Source organism: Vigna unguiculata, chromosome 3, assembly GCF_037176805.1.
Source record: "Vigna unguiculata cultivar grain cowpea cultivar isolate G323 ecotype 2 chromosome 3, ASM3717680v1, whole genome shotgun sequence".
Classification (NCBI taxonomy): Eukaryota; Viridiplantae; Streptophyta; class Magnoliopsida; order Fabales; family Fabaceae; genus Vigna; species Vigna unguiculata.
The window spans coordinates 4756649-4778623 of record NC_140794.1 but is presented as its reverse complement, the minus strand read 5'-3'; the positions used below and the strand labels follow the sequence as shown (position 1 = coordinate 4778623).

General features: G+C 31.3%; 2 protein-coding genes and 1 non-coding gene across 5 annotated transcripts; all 3 read right to left on the bottom strand.

Moving 5' to 3' along the window:
* Positions 1 to 7984: 7984 nt before the first annotated feature.
* Positions 7985 to 13694, bottom strand: LOC114178049 (Leucine-rich repeat protein kinase family protein). 3 transcript variants are annotated; one of them, XM_028063729.2, is made up of 11 exons: positions 13389 to 13694; positions 12479 to 12631; positions 11923 to 12055; positions 11570 to 11641; positions 11302 to 11445; positions 10913 to 10978; positions 10742 to 10812; positions 10450 to 10593; positions 9339 to 9680; positions 8677 to 9071; positions 7985 to 8589 (listed from the first exon to the last, which is right to left on the bottom strand). In XM_028063729.2, the coding sequence occupies exons 2-11, from the start codon at positions 12585 to 12587 to the stop codon at positions 8278 to 8280; spliced, it is 1788 nt and encodes a 595-aa protein (XP_027919530.1). In that variant the 5' UTR covers positions 12588 to 12631; positions 13389 to 13694; the 3' UTR covers positions 7985 to 8277. The 3 variants fall into 3 exon arrangements, with proteins under 3 accessions (XP_027919530.1, XP_027919531.1, XP_027919529.1); XM_028063730.2 differs by lacking the exon at positions 13389 to 13694 and adding an exon at positions 13208 to 13382; XM_028063728.2 differs by lacking the exon at positions 13389 to 13694 and adding an exon at positions 13055 to 13073.
* Positions 13695 to 16188: 2494 nt separating this feature from the next.
* LOC114176386 (ammonium transporter 3 member 1-like) lies at positions 16189 to 19598 on the bottom strand. Its single transcript, XM_028061425.2, has 3 exons — positions 18582 to 19598; positions 18000 to 18285; positions 16189 to 16927 (listed from the first exon to the last, which is right to left on the bottom strand). Exons 1-3 carry the CDS (start codon positions 19242 to 19244, stop codon positions 16416 to 16418), a joined length of 1461 nt encoding a protein of 486 aa, XP_027917226.1. The 5' UTR covers positions 19245 to 19598; the 3' UTR covers positions 16189 to 16415.
* Positions 19599 to 21621: 2023 nt separating this feature from the next.
* On the bottom strand, positions 21622 to 21693 carry TRNAH-GUG (transfer RNA histidin (anticodon GUG)). The gene has a single exon. It is a non-coding gene; the product is annotated as a tRNA-His (tRNA).
* Positions 21694 to 21975: the final 282 nt, after the last annotated feature.

The following is a 21975-nucleotide window of genomic DNA, read 5'->3' as shown; positions in this document are numbered from 1 at the left end:
CTTACCCTTCTTCACATTATATGTCTCCACATTTTTCAATTAGTCTATTATTGTATTCCTTTAATTAGAAAATTTTCTTTCTTTTAGTTTTATTACTTTAAAAGATGTTCCTTTTAGTTCATCCACACATATTTTAAAACCATTCCCATATGGATGGTTTGTAATTACACACAATTTAATACCTTTTTAAATGCATATAACAACTCCCAAAAAGTGTTCAATTATTTTTACAGTTTAATATAACAAAAGTGTTTCCTTTAATTAATAAGTATTTCTTTTATATTCACTATTATTCACGTGGGCCTAAAAACACTCGTTATTATCATCATGTATTAACAATTTGAATGTCATTTCATTATAAATCATTATTAATATAATTAAGTGTAGTTTTTTTTTCTCATAATACTCTACTCTAATAGTATATGATTTTTTATGTCGTATCTCACCTACCTCAATTTTTTTCTTTAGTTTAATAATTTGTATTTATTTTAAAATTAATTTGTTTAGAAATGTATCTCTTAACATTAAAAACATCAGTTAATATATATCGCATCAGTAACAACCTGAATCAATAACCATGTCTTGTTCTCAGATCGGAAAACCATTGGCAAACCAAAATTACATCACTAAAAGTCAGATTTTTCTTTTTCTTGTTTTACTAACCAGTTCTAATTTTCTGTACAGTGGATGAACATGAACATGAACATGAACATGAACATGAACCACACGTGGCGTATCCGATGATATAGAAAGAAACGAAAAAGAGAGAGAAAAGAAAAACTTGAGCATGCAGTGCAAACTTTGATCTCTTCCAGTGTGTAATTACAGAGCGGTGTTGAAGAAAGTGGAAATCAACAAGAGGTGAAAGAGAAGGAGTGAGAAAGTTGACGATGATGAGGTTGGTGATGATGAAGATGGTGGGTGGTGGTGGCTTCTTTGTGGATTCTCCATCGGAGATGAAGAAAGTCATCAACTGAACACGGGAGCTTGAGAGGACCTTGGGTGTGGTACCCGTAAACCTCGTACGCCTTATCCAGAAGGTTCTTGAAGAGAGGATGATAAAGATAAGAAATTGGAATCATAAATCTGTGAGAGCCTTCGCCACAACCACCCTCTTCCGATTCTTCTTCTACCTCAACCGCAAGCCAACCCTTCTTCACCTTCATCTTCTTCAGTTCTTGTTCGGAGAGGAAACCCATTGTTCTTGGTGCTAAGTTCGTCACAATGTCTATGTGGGTGTGCTTCTATTTTTTATATAGAGAGACATTAATTGAGGTTGTAAATTTGGGATAATAATAAAAAAATAAAAATAAAAAATATTGGTATGCATAGAAATTGAGTGGGGAAACCCTCCGTCTGAGTGCCGTCCCATTCCGGAAATGGAGGGACCATGGTAGCAGATGTGGACATCAAATCAAATTTTATTCAAACAATATGGTTGGTGCAGCTTATGTAGGTAAAAATAATACCACATACATAATATTGTGTTGATAGCATTCAAGAAAAATAACGAACGTATTTATATAATGTAAGTGGTGAAAGAAAAGCTTTATCAATAAAAGAAGTAATGTATAGTAAATTAGTTTTTTGAAATATATGTTTGAATATGATTCTTCTTCAAACACCTTTATATTTTAATATTTATTAATAAATAAATTATCATATAATAATTTATAACTTTAATATCATTCTCTCTGTTGTAATGTTATTTATTTAACAGAAATACTATGTAATTTAAAGGATATATACAACTAATATCTTCTTCTGTAATATGAATTATAAAATTAAATGTTATGAAAAATAGTTTTGTTGATTTCTCTTTTAAACACTAATCTAATATTACATTTTTTTTTTTAAATATGTAACCATATACTTCACTTTTTTTTTTTTGCAAGTCTTCTTGAATTAGTTAACAGCTAACAACATTCATTAGTGTAAAATAATTGATCTGATATAAATAAATATCACATGTCATACTTCCAATTATGTTATGGTAAGGGTACTTGACATAAATCATTTTTCTCTTGAATTTGAGATGACATTTTTGCAAATAAATTGAGAGAATATTAACTGGTTTTGCATTTCATATTTCAAATCTTTCTATAAATTTTTCAATATAACTCTCTTAATTAAGTAAATATTGAAATCATCGACGAAACATAATTATCATACACCTTTCATACATGGATGAATATTTAACAAATATTTTGTAAGTGTTAAAATTTTTGTATAGATGTCTAAAAAATTTTGGATACTAATATATAACATATATTAAATCTTCTAATGAATATATTAAATTTTTCAATATCCACTTACAACCCACAATCTTCTAATGAATTGGTTTCTTGACAAGCTTCCAAATTTAATCTTTATGGAGAGATTCAAGTTATTTTTTCATAACATCAATCCATTGTGATGCTTCATCAAAATTAAATGCTTGATTACCTGAATTTGTTTCTTGTTCATCAATGTTTTTTTCATGTGGAATAAAGCGACAAAATCTACTTATATTTAAGGTTTTCTGGCCTGTCTTTTTTGGTGTAACCTATCTTACATATTGAGACTTTGTTACCATGATATCTTATGTCTCCTCTAGTTATTGTTTAACAACTTTAGTTCAAGTTCAAGCTCTACTATTTATCTAGTATCATTAACTTCAATTTTGTTAGCATGGTTATCATGTTGGTTTGCGGTAAGTATTATTATCTCATCAAAAGTTCACATCTTTGATAATCACGAGCTTTGACACCTTAGGATCTCATAGCTTGTAACCCATATAGAATCTCATAGCTTGCATCCAATTTCCCTTCATTAAAATGAAAATAAGCTCAACACTTAAATAATGTAGCATTGAACAATTTGTTGTAAATACCACATTTTTTACTATTTGTAGAGACTAACATTTGAGAGCATGAAACAAGCTCTTTCTAAGAATGTCTTGTTCATTTTCTTTGTGACATTGTGAGGTATTGTCAATTCCTTATAGAAAATACTAAGGTTTCATTAGTGTTGTTCTCTCTCTAATGAATTCTCCCTTCAATAGACCATTTGCGGTATCATTAGAGTTGATGATTCGTTGAAATGAGTATTTGTGGTTGGAAATGTTTTCACTCAAATAAAAATGTACTAATGTGGAAGGAACTCACATTTGAGAGTGAGATTGTTGAGAATCTAAATGTGAGACTATGTCTCACATTAGATAAAAATAAAAAAGTTGGTCAACATATAAGTTTGAAGATCATAAATCCATTGCTTTAAAATTTTGAATTGAAATAAATTTTTGGTTAAAAGTGATGTGTGTCTTTTATGTGAGTTGGCTAAGATTTCCATAGGGTTCTCTCTCTCCAATTCCTAATAAATTTTCTCTCCTATATAGACCAATCACTTTTTTTGTTTGTGAAAAATTTATTGAACTCTTTGTTACCTGAGTACTCTCTCAATATATTTTATTTTATAATAAGTTGTTTCAATTATGTTAATTAGATTTTCAGATATTTTATGTTTTAAACATTTTATAAATATTTGGTGGAAAAAATATAAATTGAAGTGATGTTTAAATGATTACTAGTTTCTAAACATGCACTAACCAATTTCACTCATCTTGATGATGGCCTCAACCTTAGGACACATAGAGTATTTGTTAGCACATATAAAGTGGGTCTAATACAAGTTACATAGACATTAGTTTTTTTTGGCACTTTTAACTTAAAAATTAGAAGATCCGTGAAACTAGAAACAAATACGCGACACCCACTAAGCAATAAATGGAGTGATTTTTCATGCAAAAGCAAAAATTACGATGTGGATGTACTTTATCGTTTTCTGAATATTTTGCTTTTTCTATGCCAAACTTATTTAAAAATAAAGTATTCATATGAAACCTTATCTTTTCTTTTAGATTTTTGTTTTCAATGTATTGTTGCACGCTTCGATTTGAGGGGAATTATAAAAATATCAATCAAAATAAGAAGACGTGACAATTGTCATAATCAAATTAATGTCACAATAACTATGGCTAAGCATCCTACGGATATACTTTAATTTTATTCAGATCCTAACCGTTAGATCTAATAGAGTAATACATAACAAAAGTCGCAGTGCAACACGGCACCGTATTACAAATTAAAAGGAGTCAAAGTTTGTCTTCTTAGTCAAAATCTACACGTACGGAATTTTTTGTCCGTTCCTTTGTTCTTATCTTTAGATAACATTTCTTCATCATACATATGAATATATAGATAGTACTTCTTAAAAATTTGACACATATTATGAATATTTATGTTCTTCGTGAGTTTTTATAAAATCAGAATATTTCTATTAGATGGTGTACTTTGAATAAATTGATTTTTTTAGTCCTAAAAATGGAAATAAGACAGTTGAGATTTTCCTTATCTAATAACATAAAAGTCTTTCAATAAAGTAAAGTGTATGACTTGATATTAGCATAGATTTTATTATTATTGGGAAAGAAGTACTGGTCTTATAAATATAGTTTAAATAAGGATATATTTGGGTAAAATTATTTTATAAAGATATTTAAGAAAAATAAACGATTTCTTTTAGTTAAAATTAATTTATGCCCTAGTTAAAAATTAAGAATTTCTAAATAAACTGATTTTTAACTTTGTTTTTCTTCACTAAAATTTTCATAAAAAATTATCGCCTCGCCTATTAATATCCTTGATTAAGTAAATGTTATTTAATATTAAAATAAATGTTTGTATTTGGTATCAATTGAAATATAGTTAATTTTGAATTATTTGATTAAAATAAAGTATTTTGAAAGTATACTAGTTTAAATTTAATATATATTAATAATTTTTTAAAATTTTATCCAAACACGCCTTAAATGTTTTACTCATTTATGAGTAATTTAAATGAAAATAGGTGATTCTGAGGATAAGTGTTTGAGTAGATGACGTGATTCTGCAAATCAAAGATGAAAAAGTTTGAAAGTTTCCATAATGACTGTGATTTTATCGTAAACAACCACAACTCGCCATTTCTTTATCTATCCATCAAACGTTCTAAGAGATCAATTGAATAGCATAAGAGAAAATAAAAAAGGCTTTATTATTCAATTATTTTTATATGCAATTTGAAGAATGCATATTAAAATAAATATTTGGCAATGTAATCTTAACGATTATAAATTACGAGTTTTTAAGTCATCCTTGTCTCTTTTTTGCGCAGACCCCACTATATTGTATTTAGGTTCACTTAATATTGCATTAGCGTGATAACAAGAAATTAGGTTGAAATATTATATTAATTTAAACCAAATTGATATTGAAAAACAAAATTGTAAATAAACGAATACATACCATAGTTTTTTTGCCATAATCAATCACACTTACATCATCAGCGCAATTGTTTCCTATATAAGAAAAGTTGTTAGAAATTTTACAAAATATAAGTGAATTATTTCAAAATTTGATTTTATAACATTGAATAAAGTATAAAGTCTACTTCTGCAAGAAATAATATGTTGGAATTTTATTTCTTCACAAAATGCATCTCTTTAGATTAGCTATACAATTATTTTATTATAAAAAATATAGGTTAGTTAGTGATGATAAATTTGTATTGTGTAGAGGTAAAGGTTAAGCGGTTAGTTTAAGTTGAGTTATAAGTTAAATTTGATTAAGTTTGATTATAGATTAAATTTTTTATAACTATAGTTGCGCTGTAAGATAAATTTGATTTCATATTGATTTTAAATTTGGTTAAGTTTAGTTATATGTTAAATTTTTATTAAGTTTAACTATAGATTATATTTAGTTTAGTTTAGTGAACTTTTATTAAATAATATACTAATTTAGTTATAATATTTGTCTAAATTTTAATTAAATGTCATCAATAATAATAATAATAATTTAGTTACGTTAATATGAGTTAGAAATCTTCATCCATTTTTATTGACCTAGTTTGTTGTCATTATATATATATATATATATATATATATATATATGTTATATATATTGAGTGTATTGATATTGAATTCGGAAGTATTTTACTCTTCATAAATTGTTTTAGTTAATCTTAGACTAATAATTTTGGAGTATTATATTATTAAATATTGTATTGCATAGTTAGACAATTATAAAAAAAATTATTTTAGTAATTCGTTAATAGATATATTTTAATCATATTTGTAATTTCTTTTGAAAATTAAATTTGAATATTGCTGGTAACGACACTTGACTGAATTTCAACGTCGTCGTGGTCCCTGACTTTTTAGGGGCGGCGGTGCGCCGTACTTTTTTTTTCTTATTTAAAAAAGAGGATACATCAAAATTTCATTGTTGGTACGTTACAAAGTGCGAAAGGAAAAAGTTTTTATAATTTTTGAACAAATGAATTTGATTTGTTGCCGAAAATCGAAAAGAGACACATTAGAAAAGGATTTTTTTTATAAGTATCTTTAATAATATAAGATTTTTCTTTTATATTTTAAAATACTAATTTTATTTTTTAAAATATAATTATTTATTAAATTTTTAAAAATTGACTGTTATTTTTATAAATTTTTTTATATAATTATTTATTTCTGTTTTTTTTTTATTTATCAATAGTTATTCTTTCATCATCTTTTCTGATATATTTCACTTTATTTTTAATAAATATAATTTTATTTTATATATTCACTTAATAATATTACATTATCATCTACTAATATAATATCACATATATTTAAAAAAAATTAATGACAGTGACCGTGTACGCAGTAAGTTTTGGTTCTTAAGATAATAAGCAGCATTTTTTAATATTTGTAACAAACCATGATTTTTAATGTAGTATTTTGGAAGATGGACGGTTGTTGATGATGATGATTGATTGGAAAGAGAGGATAATGTTTTTGTGTTATGAGAGAGATCTTTGGTGAGGAATTGTGGACGGAAAGTGAAAGTGAGTGTGAATGAGAAAGAAGAGGAAAAACCCAACATGCTTTCTTCCTTTGACTCTTTAATTACTCTCACGCTTCTCTGTTCCACACCTTCCCACGTTTCTGCTGATTGGGTCCACATTTTTTGCCTCATTTTGGTGTTCTGTTTTCAGTGTGATACATATGCTTTTTAGGGTTGGTCTATGTTTGCATCCTATGATGGAACTTTAGCAGCTTAATTACCAAAAAATAGGTATTTGTTGGAACAATACAAGAAATTAAGTTATTCCAATGGAGTTATTTGATTTATGTATCCAACTGGAAGAATATTTAAAATAGTATATGGTGGCTGCAAGCAAAGTCAAGGGGATTGCTATGTTATGGCAATGATATAATTTTTCTTCAATGATTATTTAGTGGCATGTATATTGTAGAGGTTTATCACACTTGTGTTTTTTTTTTTGCTTGTCTTTTTAATATTATTAGTGGTCTTTTTTAATATTTAAAGTGCCAAACTTTTTTTTACTTAATTGCAATAATATTTGATGATGATGATGATGTTCAAGCCTCTTGTGCCATATCTCTTCGGAAAACAACTTGTTTACCTCAAGATGTATTGGTCAAGTGCATCTTTAATATTTATCTTGAAAACAACATTCAATAAGTATGTGATAAATTAAATAAGATTTGGTCAATTTCAAAAACAATGTCATAAATAAGTACATGTTCACATAACTTTTTGCAATTATCCATTTTTCTTCAAGTGACATATAATCACCATTACCAATTCTAACTTTGATCATGTGGATTGGTCTCAAATCTCTAAAGAGATTTTTTTTGTCAAAAGGTCATGTAATTTGTATAACAACTATAACTATAGATGAACTCATTTTCACTTCATTCATTGTTTAAGAAACAGATTAACATCACAGCAAAATCAACCTGCAGATATTATCAATTGGCAAGACATAACTTATCTTGTTAGGAGTTTCATTTAATTGATATCATTTTTTAATATAAACACTGCTCTCTTCTCAAGATATATATTGGTTGGTTTTCATGCCTTCGGATCCCTGAAAACCAAAAACCAGAAGAAACTGCAGAAAAGAAAGATTATAGGAACTAATACAAGCACAGGGCATTTCCAAGGTTACAAAAGCAACACAGTTGTGGTATACATACTGCAACCTGAATCTTCCCCTCTGTTCATGTTCCAACATGTTGCCTGTGCTAAAACTAAAACCCCTTCATTTCTTTCCTCTCTTTTCCATTGTATAAACGCACTTATACATTTTTCTTTAGAGTACATTAAAGTACAAATATGTATATGTATGTATATATTATATTCAATGGCAGAAGAAGCTACCACATTTCAAAATTGACTCTCCAGCTTATCTTGCTCTGGAAAGTTGTATGGCTTCTTGATCAAGCGTAGATTCATCATTCCAAACAAATTGGTGAGTCATGAGTGAGAATTCTTGATTCCTAGCCTCTTCAAGTTGCTGCCAATCAGCCCATCTATCTGCCAACCCCACTCCCTGCAGCATTTTCACCACCTCTGACATGCTTGGACGATCCTCAGGGTAACCTTGTGTGCAAAGCAATGCAACCTGAAGAATCGTCTCAACTTCCTTTGGATCATACCTCTCCAAATTTCTATCCACCATGTCCTCCAACCTTTTTTCTCTCACCATCTTTTTCACCTGCACATTCAAACTTCATCACTATAATCTATTCATCACAAAAGTTCCAAGGGCCAAGTATAAAGTAAATGGAGAGAGGCGAATTACATAATCAATCAGAAGAACATCCTCGTCCTCTTCAAGCCGAGAGAGGTCTATTGCACGCTCACCGGTCACTAGTTCAAGAAGTGTTATGCCATATCCAAACACATCAGTCTTCTCTGAAGATTTTCCTGTGGACAAATATTCTGGGGCAATGTGACCCATTGTGCCACGCACTTGAGTGGTCACATGAGTCATCCTTGCATCAACCAGCTTGGCTAGCCCGAAGTCACCAAGAACAGCTTCAAATTCATCATCTAGAAGGATATTTGCAGCCTTTAGATCACGATGTATTATCTTCGGATTGCATTGCTCGTGTAGGTACTCCAAACCATGAGCTGTTCCAAAAGCTATGCGTTTTCTTGTTGGCCAGTCCAAGCCTTTCTCACCAGGTTTTAATTCTAAGGCAGCATAGAGAAACAGTGTTAAACAAAAAGCACAAAACTTGGAAAGGGATGGATCAGAATAGTAAAATTCTCAAATATTTTTAACAGCCACCTTTGGAAGTCCTACATCAACTATAGACAAAGTTAAAGTGGCTACAAACTTTATCTTACAAGTCAATTTTGTTGAATTAGACTTAAAGTTCATTTCTTAACATGTAGGAAACTTCAGGAAACTTAAGTTTGAAGCTTGATCAAATGTTAAAGTCAGTAATGTAGTTTTACCTCTCAGTCGATAAGCTACGCTAAGATTTTCCATGAAAGGGTATACAAGGATTCTTTCAGTTGAGGTTGTGCAGAAGCCAATGAGTCTTAAGAGGTTTCTGTGAACTGCAACACTTATAAGTTGAACTTCTCTCTCGAATGCAGCCTCTCCACCAGGGTTGTGATAATCAACGAGGCGTTTCACAGCTACTTTGGTGTTATCACAGAGTACTCCTTTGTACACTTTTCCAAAACCACCCTGACCAATTATATTGCCTTCACTGAAATTTTTGGTGGCAAGTTGTAGTTCACGCCATGAAAATCTTCTCAATTGTCCAAGGGAGATTTTGCTCTCGTCTTCACCTGGAGAATAAATTTGTCAGATGTTACTATCACTTTTCTAAGGTGTATGGAATATGCATCAACCCTTTTTGTTCACAGAAAACAGAACTGAAATGAAATTAAAGAAAATTTTAAATTTTATGAGAAATTTCTTTTTTTAAAACTTTGTTATCTATATATTTAAATATAGCTTGAAACTCTTAAAATCATCCATAATACTTGGAGGGTGCAAATGAATTAGTATACTCTTCGATGCTCATTGTATTTATATACATATATCTACGGATGTAACTCTTCCAAAACTGCTGAAAAACACTCTTGTAAAATCAATGTTCAATTTAAATTAGCAAATAAGTAATCAGAGTCTTTAATATGAAAGGTACAGTGATACTTTGACAACTCCATATGTGAAAACCTCATTTAACTTGTCAATCATCCATTTTTATTATTATACTGCTATAATAGAGTTGTTAAATGGTTGTTTTTGATGTTAAAGTATTATTTTTCATGTATGAAAATTAACAAATACTATACCAGATCATAAATATATTAAAATATTAGCCGATGGGTTTTAGTTAACAAGTAAAATTACGTACTTTAGCCTGTTTGCTTATTTTCAGGAGCCAAATCTAAAACTAATGTTTTCTATATTCTCGTTATAAAAGAATGATTAGGATAAAGACAAGAAATAATATCTGAAAAAACTTTGAGTGTGAATTAGTCTCATGACAAGCATTTCCTTATGTGCTACTAGGACATTTGTTAAGCTAAGTAAGGAAAGAAAAATGACCTGAAACATCAACAAAGACTTCCCTTTGGTTCCTACGCATTTGATGGTGTCGATATGTAAGGATAGCCCCAAGACACAGAAGTGCAAAGGCACCACAACTTGCATAACGTACAATTTTTGCCAATTTTGATTTGTGGCTTGAATCTGCGGGAAGATGCCAATATTAGGTAGCCACTACCAAACCTTTTTTGTTTTTATTTCATTTATTGCTCATATTCTGCAACTTGCATTACATTTAATTTCATAGGTAACAAAGCATAATTCCATACTGTTTGTGTGTAAGCAATCAAACCTGGATTTTCAGATTTAGAAGTGCAACTCTGCTGGAAACCAGGACCACACTGAAGGTGCGTGTCTGAAAAGCTGAAAGCAATGATTGAAACAAAAATTAATGAGAGCGTAAAGAAATGCTTTTCATTGAAAGAAAATACTCAAATGAGTACATAGTTATAATGAAATTTACTTAAACATTGGAACTGAAAAGAGTTGCATTGGGATCCTTCCAGTAAGAGCATTAGATGAAAGATCCCTGTCAAATGAAAACACTAGTCAGTTATAGTAAGAAAGAACATAGGGAATGGACAGATATTTTAAGAATGAGTATGGCAGCAACTAAACATAAAAACCAAAATAGTCTCTGGATACAATATTTTTTTATAGTTTCGCTGACCCTTTAGGATTTGTAGTTGATTGAGGAAGTTGTTCATTCTCAAAACACTGAATCACATGAGACCATCATTTTCAATTTCGAACTGCTTATCCCACCAAGAAGATCTTATTTTCAAATCTCTTTTTACACACAGAGCTATAAAAGGATATGAAAGGCCAGAGAAATGGAAAGTGATGGCTTACAGATACTTTAGATTGGATAGTTCATCCCATTTATCTGGTATAGAACCACTAAAATTATTGCCAGCAAGATTTAGATATTGTAGGTCTTTCAAGTAGGAAATGTAATCGGGTAAGGGTCCTGAAAGATTGTTGTTCTGCAATTCCCTGCATTACAAGACAGATTACTATAATGTAAGGAAAAAAAAAACACGTCACTGGTCAATCTGTTTCACTAAACCAAAGACTGGGATATATTTTACATCGATTTCTTATCATGGTGACAACTTACACGCTAACCAAATATTTCAACTTGGTAATTGAGGGAGATAGTGTTCCAACAAATCCAACCGAAGCCATGGCCCTGTAGATTGAGTAACACTCACAAGTTAAATTTCTGCAAATGTTTGAGAGGTTCCTATATGCAGTAAAGATGTTTGAATAAAGGATGATGAGACTTGACTAAGAATATAATAGCAATAAACAACATTTATTGAATGTTTAATTCGCGTTAGATCCATGATCCACATTCAAATTGAAGGAACTTCGAATAACTTGTATTTTTTACATCCAGAAACATGGATCCGAGGTTCCAAATGTCTAACCAAACATGCAAATTAATACTTTCTAGGATGATGAACTTACAGTGATATGACATGTCCGTTTTTACAAGTGACATGAGACCAACTGAAGCACGGGCTAACCATATGGCCGTCCCAGTCCGTTATTTGCTTATTGGAATCATTGAGGAAATGTAAAAGATCTAACAGAGCTTCACCTGGATATTAGCCAAAATAGTTAGCTCTGAACAATTCAATAAGGATATCAGTAAATAATAAAAATTGTGAAGTAGGGGTTGAAATCATTCGCGAAATACATTTACAGGAACCTAAAACTTTAAATTTTCAAGTATAAGAACTAAATCGTAAAATAAAGACAAAGAAACAAGTGAACAATTTAGGCTTTTAAATTGGATCCTCTGTCAATATAAAATCTCTAACTGGTTTTCTGCACTTAAAATAAAGAAAGAGTCATATTTTTACAATAACTGAGGTTCTTCATTTGTACTGAAGACTTCAAACAGTTTTTCCAAACATGTATGATCATACGGTTCATTGATACGGTAACGCAGGGAATAAAAATTAAATTCAAACAAGAAATGCTTCAGGTGAGAAAAGAATAACAGTAAATTTTACCACACCTTCTATATCAGGATCTTTGATAGCTGAACTGACTTTCAAGATAGTAAGGAATATGAGCCACCTCGTCAATATTTTGAGAGGAACCCTGCTAAGATTTCGGCGAAACATATAAACTTCTTTGATCTCCGAGGAAAACTCACCTGGTCGAGTCCCTTTTCAGAAGTTTCCACAGGAAAAAATTCACCAACAAAAACAATTAAACAACATTCTAACATAAATAACTATAAAACTACGCAAAAAAAATAAAAATAAAATAGTATGCCCAGAATCATATGTTTACTCCAAAATTAACACTTTAGCCGGCAGGATATAAAGTTTACAACAGCAACCACTTGCTTTCAAAATGAATGCCAGACATAAAACCAGCACAGAACATAAAAGCCTAAGAAACCAACGTAGAACAACACAAAAGATTAAGAAAGCAACGTAGAAGAACGTAATTAAAAGCTTAAGAAATCAACATAAAAGCTTAAGAAACCAACAAAGAACAGCATAAAAGGTTAAGAAAGCAACATAGAACAACATAGCAGCTTAAGAAAGCAACACAGAACAACATAGCAGCATAAAAAACCAACATAGATAGAACTGCATAACAGCTTGAAAAACGGGGTGAGTTCCCAAGCATAGGTTTTACACAGGGAGACGGTTGAAAGAACTCTAAATACTGAGTTTATCAGAGTCAAAAAAAAAAAGATGAAATATAAGTAGAGAACAAAATAAGCATGCACCTAGATTATTAGTCTGATGAGTTTTCAGAGTCAATGATTGGAACACTCATATTTTCACATCAAATCTATTTTCAGAAACAAATCTTTGTCTAATATCTATGTAAAAAAGAAGGTAGGTATCAAAGTAGTATTTGTATGAATGAATGGTAAAGGGACAAAATGAAGAGAAAAAGAAGCATACTAGTTTAGCTTGCTAGCTAGCTGCACACACCATGAACATTGAAAGGAGGGGCAGTTGAAGAAGGAAACTTTATTGTTGTCTGTCACTACTATGATGAGTGTCACAATCATGTGGGTTGAGTGCAGGGGACCCACGTGGCAACCAGCACTGGGACTCAAAAGGGAAACAACGAGAACTCCTTTTTTTTCACCAAAACAATGAAAATAGTAGTAACAATAATAATAAAAAAAATGCAGGAGGAGGGAAAATAGGAGGGAATATGAGAGGTATTTGGTTAGTGTGAATGAATGAGTGAGTGAGTGGTGGGAAGAGAATGAGAATCCCACTAAACAAGGATTTCACTTTGTTGATAATAATCACCTTCTTCTTCACCCCTTTTATATCTATCTGTCTTTTAACACAATTTGACCAGAAAAAAATGCTCCAACTCCAACGCATATATCTCATTCCCATCTTTATTTATGCCCAATGAACCTTCCACTAAAATGATTTTATCATATATTATTCTCCTGTTCCATGACAGTGCCTCTTCGTTTTTTTTAAAGCTAAAGAACCACTTTACATTTTTAAAAGGTCCCATTAGCATTAATAATTAACCAAAATTCGTGGACCCTGGTGGAGCAAGAGCAAGACTCATCATAAAGTTCCAAGTAGGATAAGGAATTGCGGATAATTGTGGCTTCACCTGTGCACCACGATACATTATCTGATATAACTCCTATGTCTGCATAATTTCCACCATTTTTCACACACTATACTCAGTTACATGCTCAACATAATGCATAAATCGTAAAACTAAACTAAATTAGAAAAGTGGTTAGACTAAAGAATTAAACTAAATGTCAAAAGTTCAATTTTTTACATTTTGGTTGAGTTTAGTAAGAACTTTTTGTGGCATTTACCTAAGACTGTAGTGAAGTGGAACTGTGACACGTGTGATGTGGAAAGTGTTGGTGACGTGGCAGTCAACTTTTGTACGCAGAATAATAGATGGTGTTAGTGTTGTTGGAAGTGGAAGAAATGAAGGTTGTGAGGGAAGGTGTTGGATTTTTGGAGGACAATGAACAACGAAAGGAAAGAAACTGAGGAGAAAGATACATTATCTATAGTTGTACTTGTTTTCATTCAAAAATCCAAATGCTCACGTGTTCACTTTCTTTTTTAGGAAATCATATACTTATAATTTCAAGTATAACCAAATGCAACAAACAAAAGGCACTGCATCTTCCTTTTCTTTTACTATTTCATTCTTCTGCTTCAAAGTTGAAGTAAAAACTTTAGTTCAAGAGAAGTCTTAAATTGGAAATAATTTATACTTGTCATATTTTGAAAAGTATTTTAAATAAAATATTAATTTATATAACTTTATAGATATAATAACTAAATTTACATATGTTTTTAGTGTTCGTTGATCACATCACACTATTCAGCACCCTCTATCCTGATATGGTCCCAGAATGAATTCTATTCCCGCGTCACAGTTTCTTAATGTTTTGTTACCTTTTGCATCAATGCATATCAATATCCAAAGAAACAAAATTAAGTGGTTTAAAAATTCTGTGAAATGGATAGATATTTTATTTTTATTTTTTATTAATCTCATGATATTAGATGATTAAGATGATGGCACGTGTATGATGATTAAAGAAGTATTTTTATAATAAAAGATATATGAGATAAATCTACTTTATAGAGATCGTTAAATGTGTTTTGTCTCTTCCAACACAGTTTTCTCCATACACTCAATTAAAACAATAAAAAAAAAAGTCGAACTTTTGTTAAGAAATTCAACTATTTATCAACTGTGTTAGATCTTATTGGTAACAAATCATAAGGGTGAATGAACATGATAATGAAATAAATGAATAAGTCCAAAATTAGATGTGATATTCATTTTTTTTATTATAAGATATCACTAATAATACTGCTACGTAAGATTTAGGTATTGTTTATTAAATTGAGAAGAAAATTGTAACATTAAAATCAATAACTCTTAAATTAATTAAGTTAGGTTTCATGTGTAACTTTTTATTAAAGAATAGCATGAAATTGTTGGAATTTGCTTTCTCGGTAACTATGCAAACCATGTATGAGAATCTTCATATACCATTCTCTCTTTTTTTCAATTTTTTTACAAAAAGAATAAAGCTTAGTTCATACAATTCTATTAAGAATTCTTTTTCTTTATTTTTATTATATTTTGGGGCAGAAGTGAATTGACTAAAATGTATATTTAGAAATAAATTAAAAAAAGAGGCTAATTTGAGAAAATGGCACCAAAAATATTGTCCCATATGTAGAAGCCATAATCATGCCACAAATAAGCACTCTTTAGGATACTTTTTTTTTTTGGAACAGGCATCAATATTATAAAATGAGTTTGGTTCCCTCTTACCACATATCTAGATTAGGTGTATGTTAATGTTTTAAATTTAATATAAAAAATTAAATTCTTAGCAATAATATATAAATGGAACTTTGCGGTTAAATTATTGGTCCTAAAATGTCCACAACTTATCATAATTATTTAACTTGTATTGAGAAGGAAAAAAAACTATATCATTAGATTTCTTGGAAACAAATCTATATCATTAACGACAATAGGTACGAGAAAAGCAAAAATGAATCTTCTGTGCTACGATTTAGAAATTATTTAGTTTAATTTGTGTATCCCATGCAAAAGCACTAAAAAAGTAAAAATGGAGTCAGCAATGGGAGAGATTGAGATGAACTCGAATTCGAATTTGATTTTGATGTGAGTGCAATTAAGAAAGTAGAGTTATTGGGTAAAGATTCGGTGTGGTCGAAATGAGTAAATATCATCATCCACTTGAAAACAACACTATTCACATCACATATTTAATTAATCGTCGAGTGTGGAATCACACCCACTCCTCCTCAAACCCAAAGCAACGGAACAACAGAGACTATAATTATTTTTACATGTAAAGTTTTATGACTTGCACCATTGATATAATAATTGTGATTAAAGAATAATAACCTTGTTGTTGATGTTAATTTGGTGATTTAAACGACTTGAGTGGCACCACTAGAGACGATGATGCCATGGTGTGTGGTATCATCTTTGTAGATGCTAAGTTTCTCACCATCACCCCACAGTGCATAAGCCTCTTCTCCATGAACTGCGTCATCTCCGATGAGAAGCTCTTCCTCTGTCATTCTGAGCGGAACTATGAAATTGATGAACACACAAATGATTGAAGTGGCCACGAGGTTCCACCCAATGATGAAGAGAGCTCCCACGATTTGCTTCAGAATCTGAACTCCTCCGGGGCCGCCGTAGATTCCTCCTTTGGAATTGGTGACCGGAAGAAAGAGTGTGCTTAGGTTTGGCTCCGCAAATAGGCCGGTGAGTATTCCTCCGAGAAGACCCGCCACGGCATGGGTGTGGAACACTGCAAGTGTGTCATCAACCATTTGAAATATTTTCAACTTTTTTCCCAACACCATCATGCTGAACCATGGCACACTCCCCGAAAGCACTCCCATCACTATCGCAGCCCATCCTTGAACCAGACCTGTTCATCAACATCTTCAAAGTTTAAACTTTGATTGACCAAGCCAAATTATCTTAATATTTTATATGAACTTAATTTGATATGATCAACGGCATGTTGAAGTGTTTCATTACAATAACAATTTTTACAATAACATCTAATTGAATTATTAACTAAAAGCAGCAGTTCAAGACTGGATGGATCCATACGTATCATTAGAGAAAACCATGTTATTGGAAAAATGTTTAGACATAATTAATATTAGGTTTGATCATGACTTCAAACAAATCATTCAAAAATGTCATGCTTGACTAATTTCTGTTTTAAAGAGCTTGTTCTCCTTTTTCGTATCACTTTCGTAATTTCCATGCTTACTTTTCATTTAATCTTTAATTAGATTGTATGTACATGTAATTTTGAAATGAAAATAGTAAAATAAAAATTCTTATAAAAATTTTATTAAATTAGTAAATTTATTTGTAAAAGTATATTTTAATCAGTCTAGCACTGGTAAAAGTATATTTTAATGTTCTACAATGTAGCATTTAATCAGCCCTTCTTAGTAAATCTTCCACAATATAAATATAATTAATATAGTTGCAGTTGGTTTCGCTAATGTCCAATGTTTCATGCTTCATTTTTTTATTAATGCGTGAAAAGCAACAAAATGTGAAGGAGGGAATGGCAATAAATTATTTTCTATAATTCAATTCTTAAATTAATTGTCTGTATAAATTTTTCCTTAAAGACTTGTGAAATAACTCTAAGATTGAGTTTCTCTGCTAGACTACTTGTTTAATAAGCATATTCTTGGGATCCCAAACTCAAGACCTAAGAATCTCAGCTGGTTTTGTTGGTACTAAAAAAGATTAAATATATATTAAGGATTCTTTGTATACAAGGATCATGCAGCTATTGAAATTCATATCTGGATCTTCTAAATTAAGCAATCATAAATAAACAGGTTAAGTAAATACCTTGTCTAGATTTAATTATAAATAAAAAATAATTCATTCCAATTCAAAAGTCAAATAATCATATTTAAGTTTATTAATTAAGCTAATTTATACTGTTTTTATTAAGAATTACTTACCAGCTCCGGGAGTGATGCAAACAAGGCCGGTTATCATGCCCTGAACGGCTCCAATAACTGAGGGCTTTTTGAAGAAAATAACGTCCAACCACGTCCATACGAGGAGGCTGGTGGCGGCGCAGATGTTGGTGTTCAGCACCGCCATCGATGAGTCCGTGTTCGCCGCGTACGGATCTCCTCCGTTGAAACCCGCCCATCCCAGCCACAGCAGCCCCGCACCGGCCAACATCAGTAGCACATTGTTCGGCGGGAACCTCTCTCTGTCCCTCTTCGATCTCGGCCCCACCTGTGTTCCATTTTCATTTTATTAACTATTACATCATTTCACCATCACCAACCTCTTCTTCACACTATCTTTCCATCGTTTCCATTCAAACAAGTTAATCATTTCATTTATTTAAATTCTGCGGTTACGTCACCAAGGAAGAGTTCAAGCGTCTGAGCTTAGCCAACCAAGTAAAATATTAATCATGGAACTCAGACGTAGGTATACAGAACAAGGTAAACCACAAAGTTAATAATTTGATGCATTAGCCATGCATGCATGTAGTGTAAGAAGTGAACTACGAACTAAGAACTAACCCAATATGCTGCAGTGAAGCCAGCAATCCCAGAAGAGAGATGAATGACGTAACCGCCGGAGTAATCCATGACGCCCCAATGGAACAGGAAGCCTCCGCCCCACAAGCTGAAAGCGCCGATGGTGTAAGAGAAGGTGAGCCAGAGCGGCACGAACATCATCCAGGCCTTGAAGTTCATCCGAGCCAGAACGGAGCCGGCCAAGATGACAAGAGCAATGGCGGCGAACACGCACTGGAACCAGACCATGGTAGCCATGGGGTAAAAGGGTTCGATCTCCGCGGTCTCCAACGCGCCGTTACTGAAGTGGTGCGGCGTGGCGGGGAGGCCCGCCTGCTTTATGAGAAACCTCTGGCCCAGCGCCGGCCCGGCCTTGCCCCAGAATGGCAGCAGCTTCTCCCCGAAGGACATCTTGTAGGCCCAGGTGACCCAGCAGATGACGACCGCCGCAAAAGCGTAGAGCGCCATGAAGGCGGAGTTGACGGCCCATTTCTTTTTGACGATGCTTCCGTAGAGAATGACGAGGCCCGGCATGCTTTGGATCCCCACCAACGTCGCCGACACCATTTGCCATGCGTTGTCTCCTTTGTTCAACCAATCCGGCACTGCCAGGCTTGTCCATGCTTCGTATGCCACCGCCGACGAACTCACCGGAGGACTGCTCATCGCCACCGCCTGAATTCTCAACGCAAACTTTTCATTTCTGATTTATCTCTGCCCAAACTTATACATATATATAGATGATGTATTATGTAAGAAAAATAAAATTCTGGTCCCTGGAATCTTGAGGAATATCCCGAGAAGAATATGATAACAGATTCCTCCTTGGGTTGGGAGAAAAAGTTAACAATTGGAGGGATACGTTGCTCGCAACTCTGCAGGTTGTCGTATTAGCCACCTTGGCATGAAGAAGATGTTTGTTTGCTTGAAAGTAAAAGATGAGTGCAAAAAAATACTCTATTAGGTTGAGAATAAAAATACGATAAAAAGGATATTTTATTGTTAACATTATTTGTATTATTATTCAAATGATAAAAATAATCTTATAACCCATTATGACAGCTATATAATCATATTTTAATCAAATATATTTATTGGACAAAAACAAGTTACAAGATGTTTGCATTTGCTTACCCGTTTTCGCTTGTCTCTTGTGAAATGGTTCATTTCATTGTATTTATAAATTACTTTCTTTTTTTTAATTTAGTGTCATTATTAATAAAGTGTTAGAACTAAGTTTCTCACTATTTTAAGAGGTGGCTTACTAAAAGAAAAAATTGTATTTATGAATGGAAATTTCTTGACATACAAAATTTGTAGATAAAACGGATTTTGAATATTACAGTTTTAAAATTGATGACCTTAACTGAATGTTTGTATTTATGGGGGATAAATATAAACAAATAATATAATTGAAAAATTATTTAATTTTTTTATAATTGTAAGCATTTAAGATGTTGTGCTGAAACTATCTAATAAAAAAAACACTTATAAGAATCTTTTCAGACAAAAATTCTGAAGAGATAAATATAAAATCGAAAACATAGAATTAACTTCTTCATAATTTAAAATTAATACAGATATAACTTTTTATTTTTGTAAAAATTAAACAAGATGTGATAGGTTTACAACAATTCAAGCAGAGCTTCCTCAACCAGCACTTTTAACCACACATACACAATAATATAGAAGTAAGAATTCAGAATCTATCTACTAAAAGTTTTCACATGCAAGGTTTTCTAGACAAATTTTCTCAGTCTTCCTTATTTCTTTTTCTTTTTTATTTACTTCCTAGAATATCTTCAATTCCGTAGATAAGACTATAATGCATTGAAATGCATGGCATGGTGAAATAAATTTATCGAATTTTTTAGTTAATTTTTTACATACACTAATCATGTTCAATTCCAAATCAAAGTCCACGGGCTTCCTTCTTAAATCAGGAATGATTAAGAAAAAAATAATAGGTACTATTATTGACCACAATTGTTTATTTTCTATTATGCTTTTTATACCGTACATTAATAGAGTTATTTTAAAAATCAATGCTAATTAATATTAACACTGTAATAGTTTTACATTAAAAAAAACAATTGTTATAAATATGTCATATATCATAGTTGTTGTAAAATTATTTTACAATATCAATGCATATATATATATATATATATATATATATATATATATATAGCTTTTTTGCTGCAATTTTATATAGTAATTAAAGCTTATAAGAAACAAATTATGTAATGAAATTTGAAAATACTGAATATTTAGGTGGCAGTATTATATATTGTATAATCTTTTAACATTATCTTTTGGATCTTCCTTGGAAGATGAAATGGAATCCCATTAAGTGTGTTAGAGGTTATTCCAGCCTTTCAAACATGAATATTCCTAATTAACACCTAAACAAACCCTAAGACAAAAAATAATTAAAAATAAACTCATAACTAGACATGCTGGTTAGGAATGTGATGGTAGTTTAGCGTTTAATTAGCAACATCTCAGCAGCAATTAACGCTGCCAGCTAGTCTGGTTCAACGTTTATGCCATTATTTTTTCTTTATTTGTCAAAATCATGAATCACCCATGTTAATCCCTTCTTTGGAGGAGTTATTGTAAAAAATATTTATAAATATAAAAATTTTTAGGTCATAATTTGTTCTTATAACTTTAGAGACCACTCTATCCAAATTTTTTATTATTAGGCCTTTCATTTTTTTATATTTACGTTTTTGTCCTTAGTTGTTGATAATAAATATTTTATCTATGGATACTTCGACACTCAAATCAATAGAATTTGATAAATGTGTAACACAATTTATTTAATTTTATTAATCATTTCACATCAATAATGCTTTTAAAATTATATAAAATCAATTTATATTATAATTATGTGAAAAAATCTATCCTACAATCTTTTATTTGTTGATTCTAATGCCTCCATTGTCTTATTTATTATTTACTTTAAAAAAATACTATCTCAATTACTCTTCTTCAGAAATCGAAAAAAAATGAAAATCTAAAACCATATACAAAATATTGTGGCTGCTGGGATTCGAGCCCAGGTCTCCACGGCCACAACGTGGAATTCTTACCACTAAACTACAGCCACATGATATGATTATTTCTTTTCTTTTGTATTATTAATTATTCAACACAGGGTACACTTTTCTCGGAAATTGGATCTCGCTGTTCAGCATCTTCTTTTAAAAGATTTCAAAAAACTTTCTCAGAGAAAAAATGTAAAGTACACGAACATGCTTTATTTATATATAGATGTATTTATCCAGGTGTTAAACTAATTGTTATATTATATCGGATAATTTTAAAATCAAAGATGGATGTAGAGATTAAGTTAAACGTCATTCAACGTGTACTAATAAGTCCCTTGTAT

What these genes read in the sequence shown, in the direction of transcription:
- LOC114178049 (XM_028063728.2), bottom strand. An exon ending in TTCTAAATCTGAAAATCCAG is followed by an intron (nt 10,594 to 10,741) that starts GTTTGATTGCTT and finishes ATCTTCCCGCAG; the next exon opens with ATTCAAGCCACAAATCAAAA. An exon ending in AGTCTTTGTTGATGTTTCAG is followed by an intron (nt 9,681 to 10,449) that starts GTCATTTTTCTT and finishes TTTATTCTCCAG; the next exon opens with GTGAAGACGAGAGCAAAATC.
- LOC114176386 (XM_028061425.2), bottom strand. Translation starts at nt 19,244, where the DNA reads ATGAGCAGTCCTCCGGTGAGTTCGTCGGCGGTGGCATACGAAGCATGG. An exon ending in GCTTCACTGCAGCATATTGG is followed by an intron (nt 18,286 to 18,581) that starts GTTAGTTCTTAG and finishes AATGGAACACAG; the next exon opens with GTGGGGCCGAGATCGAAGAG. An exon ending in TTGCATCACTCCCGGAGCTG is followed by an intron (nt 16,928 to 17,999) that starts GTAAGTAATTCT and finishes GTTGATGAACAG; the next exon opens with GTCTGGTTCAAGGATGGGCT.